The 21,232-nt window shown below is 44.4% G+C and overlaps 4 protein-coding genes across 4 annotated transcripts; 2 read left to right on the top strand and 2 right to left on the bottom strand.

Moving 5' to 3' along the window:
• Nucleotides 1-237: 237 nt before the first annotated feature.
• Nucleotides 238-2,944, bottom strand: zgc:153018 (Transmembrane protein 179-like). Its single transcript, XM_062524376.1, has 4 exons — nucleotides 2,103-2,944; nucleotides 1,849-1,986; nucleotides 1,626-1,704; nucleotides 238-1,230 (listed from the first exon to the last, which is right to left on the bottom strand). Exons 1-4 carry the CDS (start codon nucleotides 2,423-2,425, stop codon nucleotides 1,015-1,017), a joined length of 756 nt encoding a protein of 251 aa, XP_062380360.1. The 5' UTR covers nucleotides 2,426-2,944; the 3' UTR covers nucleotides 238-1,014.
• Nucleotides 2,945-3,569: 625 nt separating this feature from the next.
• Nucleotides 3,570-6,446, top strand: ttc9c (tetratricopeptide repeat domain 9C). The gene is made up of 4 exons (XM_062524601.1): nucleotides 3,570-3,661; nucleotides 4,665-4,983; nucleotides 5,334-5,516; nucleotides 5,812-6,446. Exons 1-4 carry the CDS (start codon nucleotides 3,659-3,661, stop codon nucleotides 5,958-5,960), a joined length of 654 nt encoding a protein of 217 aa, XP_062380585.1. The 5' UTR covers nucleotides 3,570-3,658; the 3' UTR covers nucleotides 5,961-6,446.
• si:ch211-168f7.5 (uncharacterized) lies at nucleotides 6,388-13,835 on the bottom strand. Its single transcript, XM_062524600.1, has 4 exons — nucleotides 13,178-13,835; nucleotides 10,227-10,395; nucleotides 9,669-9,881; nucleotides 6,388-9,191 (listed from the first exon to the last, which is right to left on the bottom strand). Exons 1-4 carry the CDS (start codon nucleotides 13,415-13,417, stop codon nucleotides 6,805-6,807), a joined length of 3,009 nt encoding a protein of 1,002 aa, XP_062380584.1. The 5' UTR covers nucleotides 13,418-13,835; the 3' UTR covers nucleotides 6,388-6,804.
• map1lc3cl (microtubule-associated protein 1 light chain 3 gamma, like) lies at nucleotides 13,470-20,514 on the top strand. The gene is made up of 5 exons (XM_062524603.1): nucleotides 13,470-13,532; nucleotides 19,032-19,235; nucleotides 19,340-19,395; nucleotides 19,486-19,592; nucleotides 19,992-20,514. The coding sequence occupies exons 1-5, from the start codon at nucleotides 13,487-13,489 to the stop codon at nucleotides 20,149-20,151; spliced, it is 573 nt and encodes a 190-aa protein (XP_062380587.1). The 5' UTR covers nucleotides 13,470-13,486; the 3' UTR covers nucleotides 20,152-20,514.
• The last annotated feature ends 718 nt before the right edge of the window (nucleotides 20,515-21,232 follow it).

Genomic DNA, 21,232 nt, shown 5'->3' with positions numbered 1-21,232 from the left:
AACAAAGAGCGCATGAGTTTCAGTATTCTTCTCTCACAAACAATTTTACAGCTGTAGACATAGGCTACGAGTGTTTTCTTTAAAACACAACAACAACAACAAAAATGACTTTCAATATCACTCCACAGCCATTATTTTCAAACTTGCATGTGGTAGGAATTAACGAGGAGTATCAGAGACACTTATATGCTTTAAAAAGACTTTGGGAGTATTCAGTAAACACATTATTCATTATATCCTTACACCTGAGGATTTATTGACATTTCAGAAATTATACCTGGTAAAAATATAAATAACTACAAAACATAGACACAAAAAGGTAAACATGACTGAACATCATAATCAACATATCAACACAACTAATAATAAAGGACTGAAATTAATCTCTCCATCACTCCAGTTTTTTGCTCTGCCATCTGTGTGTCACTGCATCCAGGGTTGGGGTACAGAGATCATTATGTCAAATGAAAGGAATTGTTGGAATTCCTTTAGACATTCTCCCATCCTCCCCAAGCACTCAAATGACATTAGCATTGTGTGGGAACCAGTCCCCCCGTCTTGCTGCATCTACCCAAACAGCTTCATACAAAAACCTTCATACAAGGGAGAGAGGACAGGATCATGCATGTGAACATGCATCAAATTCACTGGTGTTCCTAAAAGTCTATGAAATACAAAACAAGACCATTTAAGGTCTCATTAATGTCAAAACAGAAGAGCAAGCTTCTAATTGAGCTTGTTATCTGGACAACATCACATGCAGGAGCCTGCATCCATTGCCCAACAATTGCATCCAGCTATTCAGCTATATTCGTACAGGCTTCAAATATTTGACTTCCAAGTCCTTGGCATCAGTGCGCAGAACTATTTTAGTTATGCAAAAACAAATAAAATGGACAGTGCATTGAATGTGTAAAATTAATAAGTTACTGATTTAGCGTTCATCACAATAAAATAGACATTTTGTTTACGGCGGTCAGGCAACTGAGTTGTTGAGTTCAGGTAAATCTCCCATCAGATGAGGACGGCGGTTGTCTGAGAGAGGTGTGGGTGTTGGAGGGTATGCGGGTACTGGGTGAAGGCACAGTCGCAGTAGGCCTGTCCCAGCAGAAGCTCCTTCTCTCTGGCCAGACATGGCGTGCTGATGTGCTGACTGTGGGAGTGATAGAGGCGCAGGAAAGACAGGATGACCTGGATCAGCCAGAGTCCGGTCACACACCAGAGAGCAAGCTGAGGAGGCAAGAGGGGCATGAGTCAGTGAAATGTGCAGAAGGACCAGAAAAAATCAAGCTTAGCAGACGGCAACGAAATTGAGACAACAAATCAAACTTAATTTGCCACTTTTTTATATATAAAAGTTTGACTTTATGTGACTGCTGACATGGACAATTATGACCATTACCCACTCATATCTGGTGTGTGAATTGGAGAGTTCCGTGGCAAATCCATATATTCAAAAGACTCAGAAAAACCTTGGTAATGATCGAAGGGCATAACAAAAGTTAAACTATCAATCATCAGGTCTACTTAAATTGCTTGTTGTTATTGGGTAGGCTGTGTGAGATAATGAACAACCGAAACAGAGATGTGTGCAAAGGAGCGCTATGAAGTTAAATCGTACATACCTGTGCACAGGTTAGCTCTGCATAAAAGGAAGAGGTCTCAACATCCAGGTATAGAGGTATGGACTGTGATTCTGCACAGCTGGGTAAAGCCAAAATAGACATGCAATTTCATTAGAAGGCTAGACAAGAATTATATCATGCATCATTTACAATTGACTTGATAGTATTTACTTGGCTGAATTTACTCTCAAACACTGCTCTTACATTCATCGTGTTATTTTACCTGTATGGTCTGGAGTTGTGTTCTGTCACAACATCACACCAGGACACAAGTCCCAAAGAGAGGGTGACACTTGCCCCACCAGACAGAAAAAACAGACAGAGGCTCAAGAGAAGAGTGAGGAAAGCTGACAGGAGGGTACTGAAACAAAAAGTAGAGGTTCAATATTAGACATGGAAATTGTCCGTAACATTTCAAATTCAATCCCAAATGAATCAATTCTGAGCACCACCAGGCTATTATACTGCAATACATACTCATCATGTCTACCGTGAAGGTAGAAAAAGCTTCGCCATCCCTGCGCTGCTCCGTACAAAACGGTGAACACTCCGACGAATGTAGCGAACTGACAGGCAGCTGGGGGACCCCATTGTTGTATTACCAAGTGAGATATCTCGTTTGACTCCCCAGTGATCAGAGTTTGATTCTCCGTCCGCCAAAATCCTTGACTGAATAGCGCGCACCTCCCTTTGAACGCGGATCCGTTAAGTGCAAGGGGTATCACTACAAGAAGTCCGGCCAAAACAGAAAGGGTGTGGGCGCCACAGTGGGCAAGCAACAGTCGCCGATGAAGCTCCATGTCTAAGTTTAGATGAAGGCCCACTAAAAGGAATCGCTGTTTTGGTTAAAGGCGCATTAAAAAAAAGATGAAACCGTTTTTCGTGGTCAGATGGTTCTGATGTGCGTCACATATGTCAAAGTGCCCCACATTCTTCGCTGACACTCCGCTATTGCCGAATTCCTGTTATACAACGCCGATCCGATGCATGCATGACTATCTGTCTGTCACAGATTAGGGGGTGGTGCATTGGAACACGACATGCGCGTAGCGCCTACCCTAGCAATTTTGTTAAAAAGCTGAATATATGTCGACGACTCAGTTATTTTAATAAATAGGCCTTGCGCAATAAGGTTGTCTTTTTGATTTGTAAAATCATAGAGCACAGCCGCGCAACTAACAATGTGTCCTTAATCCAACGGCCTGCAGTGCAGTATCCATGCGTTAAAGATGGGTGGGTGGAGCTACAAATAAAAAGACTACTCCTCTATGCTACATTCCTTCGGTTAGTGGAACACAAATGTGGGTTATATGCTTGATGCTTGCTTTGGCCTCCTCACCCAAAACGAACTATAGCCTATCTCCCCCACTGAAGAACAGAAATAGAAACGTCCATGGAATTACAAATCCATCCGCCACCCGGACGACAGTACAAAAGGGAATACCAAACAAATCCCTCCTTTCAGATCCAATTTCAATCCAATTCTATAAGGTTATTTATTAAATTTACACTGAAATTACCCTAGGCCTAAGCATCACATTGTCTCAAAAAGCTGACGCGTTCCAAATGGGGACGTGGGGGGCCATGTAGTTCCACGTGCTAAATCATATTATGCATCATATTTATATATTATTTCCACCCTGGAAAATTAATCAAATCCATGGCTTAGGCTACCTGTCAAATGCGGTGTTGCATAAAGTTGTTCTTGGATTGTTTTACTCGGGGGGAAACGTTTGTTTATAAAGACGTTCATGCACTCTTTGCTGCTTGGGTTGCTGGAAATTGCTCGGGAACAACCTTGCACCACTCATACGCAATTATTAATACAATAACGCAACAATGTTGTTATTATTATGGAGTTTGAAATGTTGCGCCTCGGAGAAGACTGTAAATAACAAACACACCACGAGGAGGCAGCACGCGCACACCAATGGATGGAAACAGCGAACACTAAATCCATAGAAGAAGACAAGCAGGAATTGGTGCTAAGTTAATTACTTCAGTCGGCGCCTGTAATATTTGATTATTATTTAATGGTAAGTATCAAGAAGGGTGAATGTTTATGTGACATTGAGTGTTTCGTCTTTTTTATCAAAGATTCGTTTAAATGTTGAATTTTGGAAGAAATTAGGTAAATCTAACGCACTGAGAGCAGAATTTCCTCTACAAACTGACGTTAGGCTAAAGGACAGGTTAACGGTACTCCAAGTGTTTATGGCCAAAGCAAGGAATCGTTTCCAGGCTAGACTTCTGTAAAACCAGCTAACTGACGTTTGGCGTGTGATTATAACCTGCATATCGCAAATTAGTTAAAGACCTGCTGGGTCCCTCCTACACAGGAAATCGCCCACTACCTGCTTAACATGTATCAATGTCACTGTTATTGGCAATACAATTGATCAGCAGCTGATCGTACTGATCTGTTCAACTATTCAGGTATGTATGTGATGTAATGACAAACCTGGGTAAGTTAACCCAGGGGGAGTGGTACACTTCATAATAGAAGAGCCCCAGGGCTTCATTCTCCCAACAATCAAAGCCACTTCTTACCACAAACCTGCCACCTCTGTGCAAGTTAACTTATCCAGGTTTGTCACTTGAAACCATCCAGGATGGTTAAAAATGAGAATCCTATGTCCAGTCTGTGGTTCAGTGATATTAACATGGTAAGACGTTATTTGCAATTGTCATGATTTGTTGGTGTATGGTATGCCAGGATGGTTCTTTCTTCTGGTGTGTGTGTGTGTGTGTGTGTGTGTGTGTGTGTGGTGTGTGTGTGTGTGTGTCTGATAGGTGTCAGATGTTACTAAATGGGCAGGCAATGCAGTTGCAGTTATTGTGGCTTTAAGATTGATGTTTAAATGTTCACGGATCTAATTTAGTCAGGAACTGGAGATATCAGGACATGTCAGGACATAGGCTATGCTTTGATCTGATTCTGCACAGAAGGATGGTTTTCATAAAGTGAACCCTGTCACAAAACAGTCCATTAAATACCATAATTTCACTGAAGTTAAGGAATCTTTGTTTTGGAAACAGGCGGATGACAAGGAGCAATTGGAAGATGCCGCAGAGCAGGCCACAGCCAGCTGCTCCGCTTCACCGTCAGAACGCGTGCGTGTTGACAGTCAACTCCAAGAGGCTGTTCGTTTAAAAACAGAAGGCAACACATTCTATCGAGACAAAAATATTCGATCTGCCATTGGACGTTATCATCGAGCCTTGATTGTTCTACGTGGCCTTGACTCCAAGGTTACATCTGCAGTCGAAGGTTTCGGACCCAAAGCACCTGTACTCAACTCGGAACAACAGGAACTCTTAAGGAACACACAGATCGACTGCTATAACAATCTGGCAGGTATTTCACATTGGGGAGGTGCACTGCATGCAGCTTGCTGGCTCTTATTCCTTGCATCATTCCCATTAATGTGTTTTGTTTTTTCATTGTATATATATTTTTAATGAACTATCACAGCGTCAAACCTCTTACATCTTAGATGATAGGATGCATTTAAAACTTGTTTCAGATTTTCCTTACTTGAGCTTACTTTAATTGACTTGCCTTCCTATTGCTGTCATTGGCATGTCAGAATCAGAATCAGCCTTATTGGCCAGGTTTGAGTTGTGCATGTAGCCCCAATGAGGATTCAATTATGCAAAACGTTCACCTGTATTAACAATTGAATCTTGGTTTTCTCTCCTTCCAAGCTTGTTTGCTACAGCGGGAAAGTGTGGACTATTCACGGGTGCAGGAATACAGCCTTCGAGTGCTTGAGTTGCGGCCAGGGGACATCAAAGCACTCTACAGAGCTGGGGTAGCCACCCTTGAGTTAGGAGATGCTCAGTCAGCTCGGCAGTACCTTATGCAGGCCAGCAGGGGGAAACCTAACGGTGAGATTTGAGTGGAAGTTATTGAATACATTTGCATGGGTTAGTCTGCCCTGAAGAAAGTTGTCTATGTCGAAATATTGACAGTGGTATCAGTAAATCGGAACGTTTTTCAGGTTTCAGGTCACTGATTTCTAGTCTTCACCTTGACAACAGGGATTGCAGTTTTGCTGCACTGTGTTTCAGTCAGAAGAGAAAGTAGCCCTTCAAAACAGAAAGAGAACCCCCTAACTCTGAATTGACCATAAATGTCCACTCACTCTGAATTTTGTTTTCATTTCGGTCTTCCTCTCCTCAGATGCCAATGTGAAAAGGCAGCTGCAGAGAGCGGAGGAGAGGCTCAGTAAAGACTACCAGAAAGAGAAGGCCCTGTACAAAGGCATGTTCAGCCAACAGAAGCAAGGAGAAGGGCAAGGAGACATGGCAGTGACCCAGAAACATGTCTAACTGGACTAATGTTCTAAAGTTGAATTAAAGTTCAGATTCCTAAGGGCACGGCTAAAGATGTGAGCAATGCTGCCTGTTACTGCTTGCCAAACACTACGAAATGTATCCCTGTAAATCAGGCGAGACTGAGGTTTGGTGGATGAGGTCTTGAAGAACCATCGACTGTTACAGATGATGGACTTTCAAAATGAAACTTCCTGCACTGACTGACAGAAGTTTGGTTATTTACTCCTAGGTTGTGTTTGTCTTGAGCAGTGATTGTCTTCAAATGGTTGATCTTTTGTCACCACTTGAATAGTAACACATCCTCATTTTTTCCACTTTGTTTTAATGAAATCAATAAATATTTTTGAAGTGAGCTGTTGTTGTGAACAGTATGTATTTTACTTAAACATCAACTGAACATCCATTTAAAATACAGTCCACATGTATTTTAGTGGCAATAACTAAACATTTAAATCTTACACATTGCATATCCTGCATGCAATAATATGCACTTATACAAAGATGTACAAAACCAAATTTGTTCCAATAAATTTAATATTTAACTTTAATTATAAGACATGGATTACATTATTTTTTTTATTTCAGTGGTTCAACTTTTAGCATATTTAATAGCCCTGAGCACATCAAGTCAAAAGACACCTTACCATTGCTGGATTGTGATCAACACAATTTTAAACTTGTTTTTTCAAAGTGTACTGTGAGGGCAACATATATACAGTATAAACCACACAGGCACAAGACTCAGCACAGCATTGCATGCAGAGGCACAGTCACAAGCAGAAAGTAATCTATTTTAATGAAGCCTACACTAGACTATACCGACTGTAATGATCGAATGTCACTTCTTTGTTTTGTGACCCCTTAAACTGAGTGACCTCATTGAGCCAAAGACACGTCGCCCAAGATCCCTGAAGGATTTGGATCGTGTGAGGGGCGCTGCCGGTGGAGGGGACGGGGAGTAAGATGGTGAAGAAAGCGGAGAGAGCGACTGGCAGCTTCCCTCCAGGCTTTGGGAACGAGAGAGGTGAAACAGACTGGCAGTGGACGATAGGTGTTTGTCTTCTCTTCCGGCTAGATTCCGTCCTTGATCCGTGTGACCCTCACGGGCAATCTCAAAGGAGGAGGCCCAGTAGTTGGTGCGGAGTCGGCCTTTGCGATGTTGAGATGACGGTTCGAGGATTCCCTGGGACTCGCTGCGGAAAAGTGCTCTACGGGAGTGGAGACTGGAACTGCGGCCTTCCCAGGGATTTCCCTTCTGCCTCGGCCTTCCTTCCTGTTCTTTGCTCCAGGACCTTTCTTTTTGGTAGTCTTTCCTCCTGCTGCCTCGTCCATCCCTCTCTCCACAGTCAGTGTCCCCATCCTTACCCCAGAAGCGCCCATCGAAGCCCTTCCAAAACTTGGTACCCTTTTTTGGCGTCTGAGCGCTCGCTTCGTCATCCCAGCATGTGCTGTAGTCTCTTGAGGAGTAGCTGCTGACCGTCGATGCCCTGACCAGCTCCCGGGACGCGTGCTTGCCCTGGTACAGCCTCTCTCCGTCTCCACTTCTCCTCCAGCCTCGGTCCTGTGACCTCCACCCGGCCCCTGCCTCCTGCCTCAGTGACCCTCCCCTGGGCCGCAGAACGTTGCCCTCCTGTGGCGAGTTGCCGGCCCGGTACCGGGGCAGAGAGCACTGCGTCGGAGCATCGCGTCGGAACACGGACAGCTGGGCGGGGGTGAAGGGAGAGCCGGAGAGCAGACGAGGAGGGGAGTGCACTCTCGGGTGGCAGGACATGGACGAGGATCCTGGAGAAGCCGGGTCAGAAGATAAAGGAGCGGGCGGGACAGGTAGAACAGGTGACGTTCTCCTCACACGATGAGTAGGGGTGGGGCCAGAGTGTTCAGAGCAGGCAGGGCTGGCAGACTGAGACGTCAGACCCGAATGGGAGTCTGAGTGGGCGATCTGAAGGCAGTGCTGATGGGAGCCATTTTCTCCAGCCGCAACACTCGGGATCCAGCGATTAGGTGATTGACCATTGGAGTGCAACTTTGCAAAGTCAGACCTGGTGTTGATCTGACAGGGCGAGCGCGGAGACGGGGACAGATGGGGCTGGGATGGTGAGGCTGACCCTTCCCCTCTCTCCCGCTCAATCCGAAAGCACTCAGTGTCCAGCTCCACACCTTCCTCCATCAAACCTACCACCACCGAGCAGGGCAGGCCTGACACACGGGATATCTCACACACCACCTCAGAGTCTTCACTGAGCTTCGGAGACCCATCCTGGGTTTTGGATGGAGGAGGACATCCCTCTGCCTCCTCTCTGGAGGCCCCACTCCAGTCTAGGGAGCGTGAGAAGCCCATGGGACCAAACACCTTCCCAGTCACTTCCAGAGACCCACGATGATTGACCTGTGATGGACAAGTGGATATCCGTGGCCTGCTTCTTGATGTAGGAGTGGGTGTGAAAGACAAGGTAGAGGCGGAGGGTGAGGCAGAGGGGGTAGTAATACTGGTGCCAAGGTAACCACATGATGCAGATATGTCGTCCTTTAGGGTTTTGGTATCTAGAGATTTGTTCATGTTCGGATTTAAGTTCAAATTCAGATTCAGGTGGAAGCTTATGTTGAAATCCTCCCCTGTCATCGATGGTAAGTTCCCCAAGTTGATCGAGTTTCTGCTTGCTTTCTTGCTGATGCTGCTCAAACGAACTCTTGACGAGTTCCCGAGTTTGCAGGGGGTGACACCAGTCAAATTTGATGTGGAACCGTGACTGTCTAAAGCAGTTCTCGACTGGAATGTATCTGGCTGTATCTGGATTGAACCTGAGATGGATTTTTGAAGGCTTTGGCTGAGGGCATCTTGCCTTGCCCTAGAGTGATACTGGTGGACCAGTCTTGCGATGTACTGCTCCAGCTGCGTCAGTGACGGGGGCGCTGGATGCTGAGTCCTCTGTGGCGGTGCGTCCTCTTCTGGATGTTCAGGCTCTGGATTGGGTGAGAGCTGGGGTGACGAGTGGTCCTGGCTGAGGGTGAAGAGGGGACTCTGCAGAGCCACCGCATGTAGGGGGCTGGGGTACGGATACACCTCCTTTGTTTTGCGGGACACCAAGTCGGAGCAGAACTTAGAGTCCAGTTGTACTCGGGAATGCAAGGAACTGCACGAGTCTGAGAGAAGAGGAGCCTGCTGAGACCCACCCAGTTTGGAGCAGAGGTCAGACAGCAGCACGAGGCCGGGGATCTCCAGGTCACCTGTTCAGAACACGAACAAACATGATGAAAGGAAGGACAGGTTTGAGGAAAATGTGTGTCCTCAGCCTAGTTTTGAACTGACAAAATCTGGGACTATCCATGAATTTCATTCAGGGATTTATTTGGATTTTAGTTTATGTATGTACATTCGAGTAATTATCACTAGTTTCATAAAATCTTTACAAATGGCACATGTATTGTTAGCCTAATGTGTTGGTAAAGACAATTCATTCAAATGTGCTACACATGTAAATGCTGTAAGTATTTTAGTAAACTATAAATGATACAAACAACAGGGTGGGGCATGTACAGTACATTTCAGCAAGAGGATTGTGATGTTTGTTTTTGTGTATCTTGACGCATAAGGGAAAAAAGGGCATATTCCTCAACACCAATACACTGACACAACAACCACATTTATCGGTGTGCCAATGACATGCTGCTTATTATCCTGTAAGTATCACATCCACCACCAACCTGTGGAGACAGGTCTTCTGTCCTCCTCCCCCAAGGTCTCCTCAGTACTCTGGGCGTTTGACTGTGAGGCCTCTCTCCACTGGATGGCGCTGTGATCTGCAGACAGTGGTCGGCACGCACTCCCACCAGCCCTCACCAAGCCCCCAAGAGCCATCTCACTGGACACTGAGTAACTGGAATCGGACAAGGAGCTCCCACTCACCGAATAGAAACCTTAAGAAACAGTGCCAGGAGAAGTAGTGGACAATGGAGACGGAGAGGTTACTGAGGGGGGCCCACACAAACACACGTACGTTAATGATGGGAAGTTGAGCAACGCACAAGTTAATGGTTGCTCAGTTCTATAGGGACACTGAAGAAAACTATGAATCAGACAAGTTAATGGCTGGCTACCAGTAAGAGCAGTTTGTGCTTACCACAGCAACACCCAACTTCAAAAAAAAAACTTTAACAACTTGTCTCACTGATGTGGTCAACAGATGACTGTTGTGATGATGGATATTAATGAAACTCTGTTGAGAGATGGAATACAACCTTTGTAGATCAAAGTTGGGATACCTGAGCTTGGTCTTGAGTCTCCGTCCACTAAGGTGGTGCTGGTGGTGTCTGGGGTCAGAGGGGAAAGCAGCTCACATGGGATGTCCCAGGACAGAGTGGACCATCGCGAGGCTACTTCCTCTCCTGAATTGCTCAAACAGGGCAGCACTGACTCGCAGAGAGACGAGGTCTGAGAGGGAGAGAGAAGAAAACAAATCGTGTTAGTGCATGTTTTTCATGTCAGGCTAGCAATTACACTTGACTTTCAAGTAGGTGCTGATAGTTGCGAAATGTTTATTTACCCAACACTGGATTGCTACAATACAAGATCCAGTGCAGAACTGTGTCCTGTGTGGTACTTCATAGCACAAAGAAGCTTTCAACCAGGCCATTTTACGTTCACATTTATTTGCAAATTACAGGCTAATATTGCAGACTCACATTATCATGTCTGTCAGGACTCACTTTGAGGTAAACTAATTATAGGCATTCTCAGTATTCATGCAAACAATCCTAGGGTTTCAACTTAAAGGACAACCCATGGACAACAGGGTCTATTGTCAACCCTCTAAGCCCAAATCAGTCCTGGGATCCTGACAGAACCAAGCTGAGACAATGCAGGTGACTCATGCTGCTGTAATGAAACAGGGGGATGGGAGCCCAGAAAAAAGAATGGAGTGAAACAGAGAGACAGATGACGTAACAAAGAACAGTGAAGGAGAAGGTGGTGGTGGTGGTGTGTGTGTGTGTGTGTATGTGTGTGTGTGTGCGTGCGTGTGTGTGTGTTGGGGGGTGTCAAAGGGAGGGGGACTAAAAGAGACTTTGACCAGGCTTATCTCTGCTTTGCTCTAGCAGTTTACCCAGGATTCCTCTGTCTTCTCTCCCTCTCTCTGTAAGCCATATGGAGATGGGCAGGAATGTGTGAGAAAACACAGAATTGCACAAACTGATCAACCCGAGTGCTATACAAAGGCGCTGAAATACTCTGGAATGGTTAACGCATTGAGAGGGCAAAAGCGATTCGAGAAGAGATGAAAGTGAGAGGGTGACTAAGTCCAGTAAGCCACCGAGGGCAGAGACGGGGGATGGGTTGCCTGGTGAGAGGAGCCGCAGGAGGGAGGCATCCAGACCCCCACTCCTTCTTATTCTTGGATATTTCTGCCACCCCCACCACAGCACACAGCACACAGCACACAACTCAAGCTCCTCTCCTCTCCTCTCCTCTCCTCCGCCTCTCCCTTGCATCGCCCACACACCCGCTTCAGCGGGAGTGCTTAACTCTTTCCTCAGCTGACAGAAAACTGATTTACAAACGCCACTTTACTGTTACTCATACGCACAAAAAAAAGCTTTAACATGTGTGTGCATGTAGGAGACAGTCAACACATGGCAAAAGCTATAAGTCCTCTCGCCTCTCTTAATCCTCCCATAAGACCGAAAACCCCCAGGCCCAAATCCATTCTGCTGAAGTATACAGTTACAATGCCATGTCCATTACTGTATAAGTAGAGAATGGGGCTTAAGTAGCTGGCATCAGCCTAGCGGAGGGAACTTGATCTGAGTCTCCTGAATGGAGCTTTGGCCATTATCCCAAGTATAAATCAATTTGCCAAAGGCAAGGAGAGACACAGCACATGTGCTGTGAGAGTGTTATGTAATTTTAATGATGAAAAATGAAGGGGAATATAGAGATGATGAGCAGGCATGGGCGGTGTGATCCGTCTCCTCTATTATTGGAACCCTTCCATGACACACATGCATCAAGGACTCAGGAGACATCCGAGAGCTTGCACATCAATAGGGATGCTGCTCCCTAATCCATAGAGGAGCAAGACAAAAAAACAGAGCCATGAGACACAACATTAACAAAACGTCAATCAAATGTGAGAAAATATGTTTAGTCTATATGCCTGCTGCTTGTTATCCTACGCACTAATTACCAAGCACTACACAGAGCGAAGAGCTGTGGAAATTATTCATGTGCATTGTCCATCTGAAAGCCTTTTGAGTTGCACCACCATTATTCCTGTATAATCACCAGCTGTACACTTCACCACCAACTTCGTTCGATTTGTGCCCCCACACAGTTCTCTTCTCCCGCTCCCTCAGTGGGTTGCAGCAGAGAGGTGATATCTATGACGTGTGTCCATGTGTTGTTTATGCAAATCGGGGGATGCGTTGGTGGAAAGGCAACAACAGTGGTCTGTGGACGTGACTCATGTGTTTCACCATATTATGAGGGAATAATTGACTGGTAGAAATGATTGCACCTCCTCTTCCAGCATAAGCTTGATGAAGATAGCTAATGAACTCCAAAGATTGAATGTTTGGTATATAAACCTGTGAGGTTGAGGTTACTTGAGCATCTTCTAACAATATCTTAACTTAGACCCCACAAGAGGCATATGAGTAGGATGTTTACATCTAAGGAGATGCACCTGCTTTGCTCCTATGCTGGAGAATTTCAACTTGCATTAAATAACTGCACCTAGACATAATAGCTCACCCTAGATGCTATTGTTTAATTTTGTAGTAATAGTTACTTAGTCCCTCAAAGAATAATAATGTGACATCAAAGGGCCTCTACTCTGATGACCAGTGACCACTAACTGCAATATCTGTGTCTGAGACTGGACTGGACTGGACATCCACATGGCGTAAATTCCATGCCAGATGATTTTCCAATTTACTGGTCCACTCACAGGCTCCATAATTGGGATTTTAATCCACTCCGCAATTGACCAGCAGTTAATATTCACCGCATAGAATGTGCCTCAAGGCGACTCTTATAACCTTGACATGCGGGGGAATGGTTATTGGAATCTTTGGCAGAGCATGGCGAGGTGATGCTTAACAGGGGGTATCCTTCAATTGAGCTTGTACTGACATGTAAGTCTTGCTCTGCCAAAACCTTAAAGTTATTTTCGGGTGTGAGACCGTGTCCCGTCCGTAACCTTCCCTGCTTTACTGACCTGTTGCCTGTGAGATGTTGCTGCATCGTCGTCGGTGGCGCGTTCTGTGTTTCCCTCATTCTGGTCGGTTTCATCGAGTATTTCTTTTTTGTCCAACGCGGCATCGACCATCTCCAAGTGACGACACCTGAGCAGGTCCAGCTCCAGTATTCCTGCTAAGGTTGCCTTCAACCTTTCTCCGATTCGAACACGCTCGCTGCCCGACCAAAGCGAATTCACACAGCCACGACGCCCGGCCATTGTGAATGAAAATCGGCTTTTCAGCCTGTCCAGCTAAACGGACACCGAGACAAAAGCTACTCAGCCCGGATGCGTTATTGCTGGAGCGATTGTCAAATGCAGCACCAATGCAACAGTAAGCGCAAATGGCAACATTCGCTGGTAGTCTGGGAAGCTGCCTGTTTAATTTGATACCACAGTTACGAACGTCATTCTGATCAGGAACGCTACACCTTGAGAGCTAACTTTCGCAGATGCTCATGCAACAAAGGCACATAGATCATTTGCCAGCACACGATATTAGAATCCAAATGATTCATTTTACACCACGTCTACAATTGATTTTAGTACTTATCAGAAAAAGAAAAGACAGACTATTCCAGACAGACAACACCAATGGTGCACTCACAATCTGTGTAATCACGCGAATAATGTGTGCACATTGGGAGATAAGGGGAAAGTGTTGAGAGGGTGGAGCAACGAAGCCTAAACTCAAATTAGATTGGTCAGGGAACTTTTCGAATACGTTCGTTTTGAACAAATCTAGAGTACTTTTGGTATCTGGGAAATGCTAGCTTAAAGCAAATAAACGCAAACGTGTCCAAGCAATCGGCCCTGTCTGCGTCGCGTGGTCATACTTCCACCACACACTTTTAAGTGTCCAGAAAAGATACAAATACACTCTTGGTTATAATGGGGGTGAAACGGGCCTGACCGCACTGACGTCGGCTTCTTTGACATTTTGGGCTGGTTCAGCTGCTATCCAGACATTTATTTTGGCACAATACAGCATTTTGCAGACAGGCGAGTTCATTTTAATCCTTAAAACGGGATGTAGACCTTTATGGATCAATAGAGGATCAAACATGAAAATAAGAGTCGTGTTGACATCATGAAATTCATGTGCACTACCCTGTATAATAATTTAGAGAGAGGGAGGGAGAGAGAGAGAGAGGCAAAGGAGTTATGCATGAGCCTAGTTGTTAGACCTATCTATTTATCTATCTATCTATCTATCGATCTCTCTATCTCATAGGCCTAATCCTTTTGATCAAGGTTTATGACTTTTTTGTGACTAGCAGTCACCTATAGGCTGGGTGAACCCTGCCTGAACTTCTGGCGAATTTGGATTTCACCCGGCAACTCAGGCTGGAAACCTGCATATCCATTTCCTCTGTTCCCAGCCAGAGCCTTTGGCTCCAATCAGAAACGTATCCAAAAGATGCACGATCGTTGGTCTGATTGGTTGAAGAGCTATCCAAGTGTAGGCCTACAGAGTCATTTAAATGTGATCACGCCTCTTGTGCAGTAGAAACAAAGCACAGCCTCAACAATGTTCAATCTTAAAAGATTGAGCTTGGTGATAGCCAGACTAGTGACCTATGCAGTTTTGTGACCTATGCAGTTTTGGAACTTACAGGCAGGCTACACTTAAACAAAGGGAGACCCTCATAGACCTTCCCAGAGATTTCTGGCTGTATTCCATGACTTGTAAGGGGAATGGTGATTCATCAACAGGAATATCATATTGAGGAAAACGTGAATTTACAGCAGTGATGAGGCAAATAGAGGGTTGACAATGGCCTATGATATCCAAAAGGCACGTGCTCAAAAAGAAAAGAGAAAGCAATTGGTCAGCAGTTGCAAACTTACTGCAAGTATAGCTCACAATTAGATAGCCTACCACCCAGATGAACCTTTGGCAAAATTGAATTTGCTCTACAGGTCAGTCTGGCAAAAAGGCCATTCATTCCCATTTCCAATGTTCCTAAAACCAGAGCAACAAACTCAACCATTGAAGCACATCTTCGACGACATCAAAGCAGTTTTTGAAACTCATTTGTAGAGATGATCTTTTATGTTGCTCTGCATATGTCACCTCCTTCTTTGCTCTGATTTGTTATAGGTCTTCCCAATTTTGTCCAAAGGCATTTTAATTGGCATTAAATGGTAATGTCCCCTAGCCTGACAAGCCAGACCCACATCAAGATGTGGGGTCTGGAAACTCACCATAGGCAGGGCTCAGTTGGAGGGGTGGAATAAACGATTCTCTTTCAAATTCCATCTCCACGCAATAGGATAGCACTACGGTAGCGTTTTCAAGCAGGATGGGGAATTCAAGTTTAACGGTTGCAACTTATGGTCGCAGGTTAAGGTCAGTTGTCATTATGTTAAGCCTTCCCACCGACTCTATACACGATGTGATTGGCCCGATAGAAGTACATTTTTTTCCAGCTCGCAAGCCAATGGAGAGTTGCTAGACTACGCTTGCTGCTGCTAGGTGCATCTAGATTTCTGGAAATGGAAAGTGAGAGAAGCTTGCCCAGACCCAATTTCTATTTCAATTTAAATTAGACTAGATCAGGGGATCCCTGACATATAGACATACAGTGTATACACTTATACAGTGAGGGAAATTGTACATGTTAACATTGAAAGTATACTCCCAGTGAAGCTATTTGTAAGATATTTTCACCACATAAGTATTAAGGTAATCCAAACATTGATCATAATAAAGTGGAATGACAGAGGAAAAAACACTACTACACCAAGGAACAGTACACCAAGGAAAGACCAGGAATGGGCTGGATTCTGTAGTTAGAGAGTAATTATCCTTCCTGTGCAAATGAATATAAGATGGGTAAATGTGTCACAAGGTGCCACACAAGACACGTTTCATCATGGGCAAAAGCAGAGAGCTCTCCCAGGACCTTCACAACCTTCTTGTTGCAAATCAGCAAGCAGCATTGGGACCATTATCTTCAAGTGGGAGGAACATCACTGCATCATCAATCGGCCAAGCACAGAGGCTCTTCACAAGATTGCTGACCAGGGAGTCAAAGTGGCCCAAGAGCCAAGGACCACTCGGAAAAAAGCTCCAGAAAGACTGGGAGGCAGCAGCAAAATTAGGTAATACATTCCATTGACAAGGCCTCTGTGTACTCACCTCACACGCCTCCATTACTGAAGAAAACCATGTCGAAGTTAGTTTAAAGTTGGCTAACACTTGGACAAACCTACGAAATACTGAGAGATGTAGTCTGGTAAGAGTTACAAATTGAACTTTTTGGATGTCATATTACACACCATGGAGAAATGGCACTGTACATCACCCTGAAATATCCTGCCAACAGTGAGGTTTGGAAGTGTGGAACTGCCATCTTCTTTCATTTTGTGGCACTGGCAGACTTCATACTGTTGAAGGAATGATGAATGGAGCCATTTTTTCCAGGAGAATCTTGCCATCCACCTGCATGATGAGGATGAGACGTGGGTAGACCTCAGCAGGACGACAATCCAAAGCAAAGGAGTCTGTCGATGATTTAAATCCAATGGAACATTTCTGGAAAGAACTAAATAGGATTCACAAGAGGGACCCCTGGAATCTTCAACATTTAAACACTATCTGTTTTCTACTCAGAAGAATGGACCAAAATCACACCTAAATTCTCTGACTGATTAGTTTAGTCATACAGGAAATGTCTTGAAGCTGTCATTACAATCAAATGCTTTCCCACAAAGTATTTAAGAAATTTCAGTAGGTGCGTTCAATAGGCCTACTTGTTTGTTTCCTGTGTCATTCCACTTTATTACACATCATTTATTACATGCTTCATTACATGCAAAAATGTTACACAATATATCATTTCTAGTATAATTTTACCATTCGCTTTAATTTTTTTGATAATACTGGATTGATGAATTTCTTTCGGGTGAATCTCTTGACAAAAGGACATTTTAGTGATCTCTTGCTCAAAGTTGCATAATCAACTTTCAAATCTGAAGTGTGCAAAAACATATAGCGTATTGCATTTATAATTCTGCCAGAGGGACATATGCTTTATATTTATTATGACCACTGCATTAGCAAAGCGATGGTCATATAGGTTATTGTGTAGGTATTTAGTATTTTTGTGTCAACGACTTCCGGGACACTGAAAGACCAGGCTGCATGAAACTTGGGGCATGTCCCAAAAGGATGACACAGAGCCATTGATTTTCCTTTTGATCAGTCGCCCACCCAACGCACCGGGCCCCCCGAAATGAGGGTAGGACAGATACCATTTTCTTAGAATGTCAAGAACTGTAGGGCCTAGGATGACCAGTTGAGTTTGTATGTTGGTCTCAAGGGGTCATGTCATCTCATCCCATAACCACTTCTTTGCGATATAGCGCCACCTAGTTAAAAATGAAAAACAAAAAATTACATACAATGAATATGTGTACATTTATGAACTGTACACTCACACATACGCACACACACACAAACACACACACACATAGACACACACACACACACACACACACACACACACACACACACACATACACACACACACACACACACACACACACACACACTCACACACATGCACTTACGTACGCACACAGACACACACAGACACACACACACACACACACACACACACACACACACACACACACACACACACAAAGACACATGCACACACACGCACACATTTGATTTCTTTATTTGAATCCGCCAATCAAATTTCTTTACAGAAAGGATTCAAATATTCTCAGAGAAAATACAGCTTTGACATTCAAGGGTACATAAAGCATCGGCTACGCCACACAGCAAGACTGCCTATCACAGCTGATATGGAGCAGAATTTTGCCAGTTGTTTAGACTTTCCTTTTGATAGCCCTGCCAGTCTTAGTCCACTGATTGTCAGTTTGTGGACATGTCCCAGGCTGCCAAATATCAACACCACAAACTTACATGAATATCCTAGGTCACTGATCTTTGCAAGGAGGGGTTGGTATTTAGTCATTTTTTCAAGAAAGGCTATGTCCATGTACAGATCACACACACACACGCACACACACACACACACACACACACACACACACACACACACACACACACACACACACACACACACACACACACACACACACACACACAGTGTTGTTAGTTGAACAAAATTTTTCGATAAATGCAAGATTATTTGAGAAATGTGCCAAAACGACTGAGAAAAACTGTAAGCAAATGTTTTGGTGATTGATTCCTGTATAGCAGTGTGCATTTCGCCCACAGGGCTGTGCTCTTGCACTAATTTAGATTAGGGGGTCTCACAGTTGCGTCTTTTTTTACTGTAGGCTATTTGTTTCTCTGTTTGTTTGTTTGTTTGTTGGTTGGTTTTGAAGACTAAATGCATTGTCGTTTAGGACACAAATCAGATAATAGACCTAAACATAGTCTAATTAAAGGGAGGTAATGTTGTTTTTGTGATCTTCACTATACTTCTTAGGGCACCTCAGGGACACTTCATGTTGGCTATAAGCCTAAGGTTTAAAATGAAATAAAAAAAAAACCCCGAACCTATTTATCAGAACCTCTTGCCCAAAACACAATGTTTATTACTCCATAGCTTGCTATTGTACAGGCAGGGTGGGGAGCTGAATGTACTCTAGCACCAATGTTTGAAGAGGTCTCCTTTCGTTAACTTGTATGTGTGAGACGCACACAGTCGTGCTGACTGAGGTGTAGCGGATGCGTAATTATTAAAGCGCTCTTATTTAACGAGGCGGTCTTTCTCGCAAGTAAGCAGTTATCAAAACAGAATCGCAACCCGCCCTCCCATCATGCTTCTCACACCATCATCCCTAGGGCGTATAAATACGAGCCGCACCGTCTCCTCAGTGGGGTTTAAACAAACTTCCACCCGAAGGAACCAGCTCTGTCAGCCCGGGCAACAGGCTTCCACCGCCATCCACTCACCACTGCCCACTGCAACACACCAAGACCGACACACCATGGCTCCCTTCGAGAAATCAATGGAAATGATGCCTTTCAAGCAAAGGAAATGCCTTGGTATGTACAGGCTTAGCCTAGGCTACTTCAAAATACATACATTTAAAAAAGGCTTTTTGTAGCAACTGTCTGATTATTAAACGTAGCCTACTTATATTGTGCAGCCACTAGAAAAGATGAAGTGTGTACTATTCGATCAAAATTTCCCAACAAACTTCCGGTAGGTGGACATTTATTTTATTTGCCCATATGTTCCGACGCTGTTTTGGCAAGGTGAAATGCTGACTTAGCATATTCGTGCGCCCCACAGGTAATTGTGGAGCGATACATTCGTGAGAAACAATTTCCCCTGCTCGACAAAACAAAATTCTTGGTGCCATTTGAACTCACAATGGGTCAGTTCATCAGCCTTCTTAGGTGAGCCCATGTCTTATCACACGTGTGTGTGTGTGTGTGTGTGTGTGTGTGTGTGTGTGTGTGTGTGTGTGTGTGTGTGTGTGTGTGTGCGCGCGCGCGCGCGCGTGTGTGTGTGTGTGTGTGTGTGTGTGTGTGTGTGTGTGCGTGCGTGTGTGTGTATCTGTGCACGCGCACCTGTGTGTTTATGGAAAGATGATCAGACTGTGAATGATAGGCGTGCTGGCCTGACTTGAAGCACCTCCTTTTGCAAACAGCTGTCCCCTCTCACTCTATTGGCAACCAAGTCACTCAAGTTTGCCAATTTTCACTCACAATCCATAACTTTTTTGACTGGATATACCAGATAGACTTGTAAATAATATCTTGACTCTCTCACTCAACATTTTCTCTGCTCTCTAGGAGTAAGATTGACCTGGATTCCACACAGGCCCTGTACCTGCTAGTGTCAGAGAAGCACATGACCTGCATGACAGCGAGCATGGGAGAGGTTTACTCCCAGTACAGAGACCAAGATGGCTTCCTATACATGACTTATGCCTCACAGGACATGTTTGGCTGACGTCACCCCACTGATGCTCCACAAGCCCCCATCCCTTAACCATCCACTGATTGACGGCGGAGCTGCGCTCTATACTTCCAGATACCGTTCTAAGTTCTACGTTCTGCTTTGCCATGATGTCAGTGAACCATGATGTCATGATGTCAGTGAACCGTTCTAAGTTCTAAGTTCTGCTTTGCCATGATGTCAGTGAACCATGACAGAGAGAACAGCCCATGTCTCCCTGGAACAGATCTGTGCAAGAAGATTTCCTCCCTGATGACCCTGGATTTTATTTATTTATGATTTATTTTATTTATTTTGAGTCTGCTGGAGGAAAAAAAGGCTCTGTAGCAATATCTGATATCTGCTATTTTTTTTTTTTGTGCACACAGAATGTGATCTTCGCAAGGCCAGGACTTTTGACTTTTAGCACCATTGAATGTGATTACTGACCTGCTGGACTGGAAAACACTGTCCTGCTTTTTCATCTTTTTGAACTCTTCATAAGTTCCCCATCGCCAGAGGAAGCATATCATGGAGGCAAAGATGCCAAGCTCAACTTGAAAACATCTCTGAAATGTTTAGTTGACATGACAGTATTGTCAATTGCCATGTATACTACCCAAATCTATGAACACAATAAATCAGTTTGCGACCTGAGAGAGAAAGTTTCTTGTGTTTACAGGCTAAAAAATAAAGTGCATACAGGCCCAAACAGGCCAAGGCTGATAAAGATGAATGATACAATGCTGGTTAGGAATGTAACCGTTAAGCCCAATTCACACCAAAGATTCCCAACGCGACGAGACTGAGTTGCAGCGGTGTGAATTAGAAGTTGCACGTAGTTGCAAGCAGTCGCAAGCCGTCGCAGAGCATTAAACACGTTGAGTCGCAGTCGCAAGGTTTTAGAACGTCGCGGCTCGTCTCGTCGGGACGCTGTGGTCTGAACCCTACTTTAGAGGAATCCCCATTTGTCACTCAACAATATATATGCCAACAACAGGGGAAAGTTCCAATCAAAATGGTAATACCCCCAGTGAAGACCCAGTATAGGCCTATCCCCCAAAAGGGTTTTTTTTTAGACATTTTTTCTGATATT

Source organism: Sardina pilchardus, chromosome 21 (assembly GCF_963854185.1).
Source record: "Sardina pilchardus chromosome 21, fSarPil1.1, whole genome shotgun sequence".
In the NCBI taxonomy this organism is placed as follows: domain Eukaryota; kingdom Metazoa; phylum Chordata; class Actinopteri; order Clupeiformes; family Clupeidae; genus Sardina; species Sardina pilchardus.
Note: the sequence above shows the minus strand (reverse complement) of the source record. Positions and strands in the feature narration are given on the sequence as shown.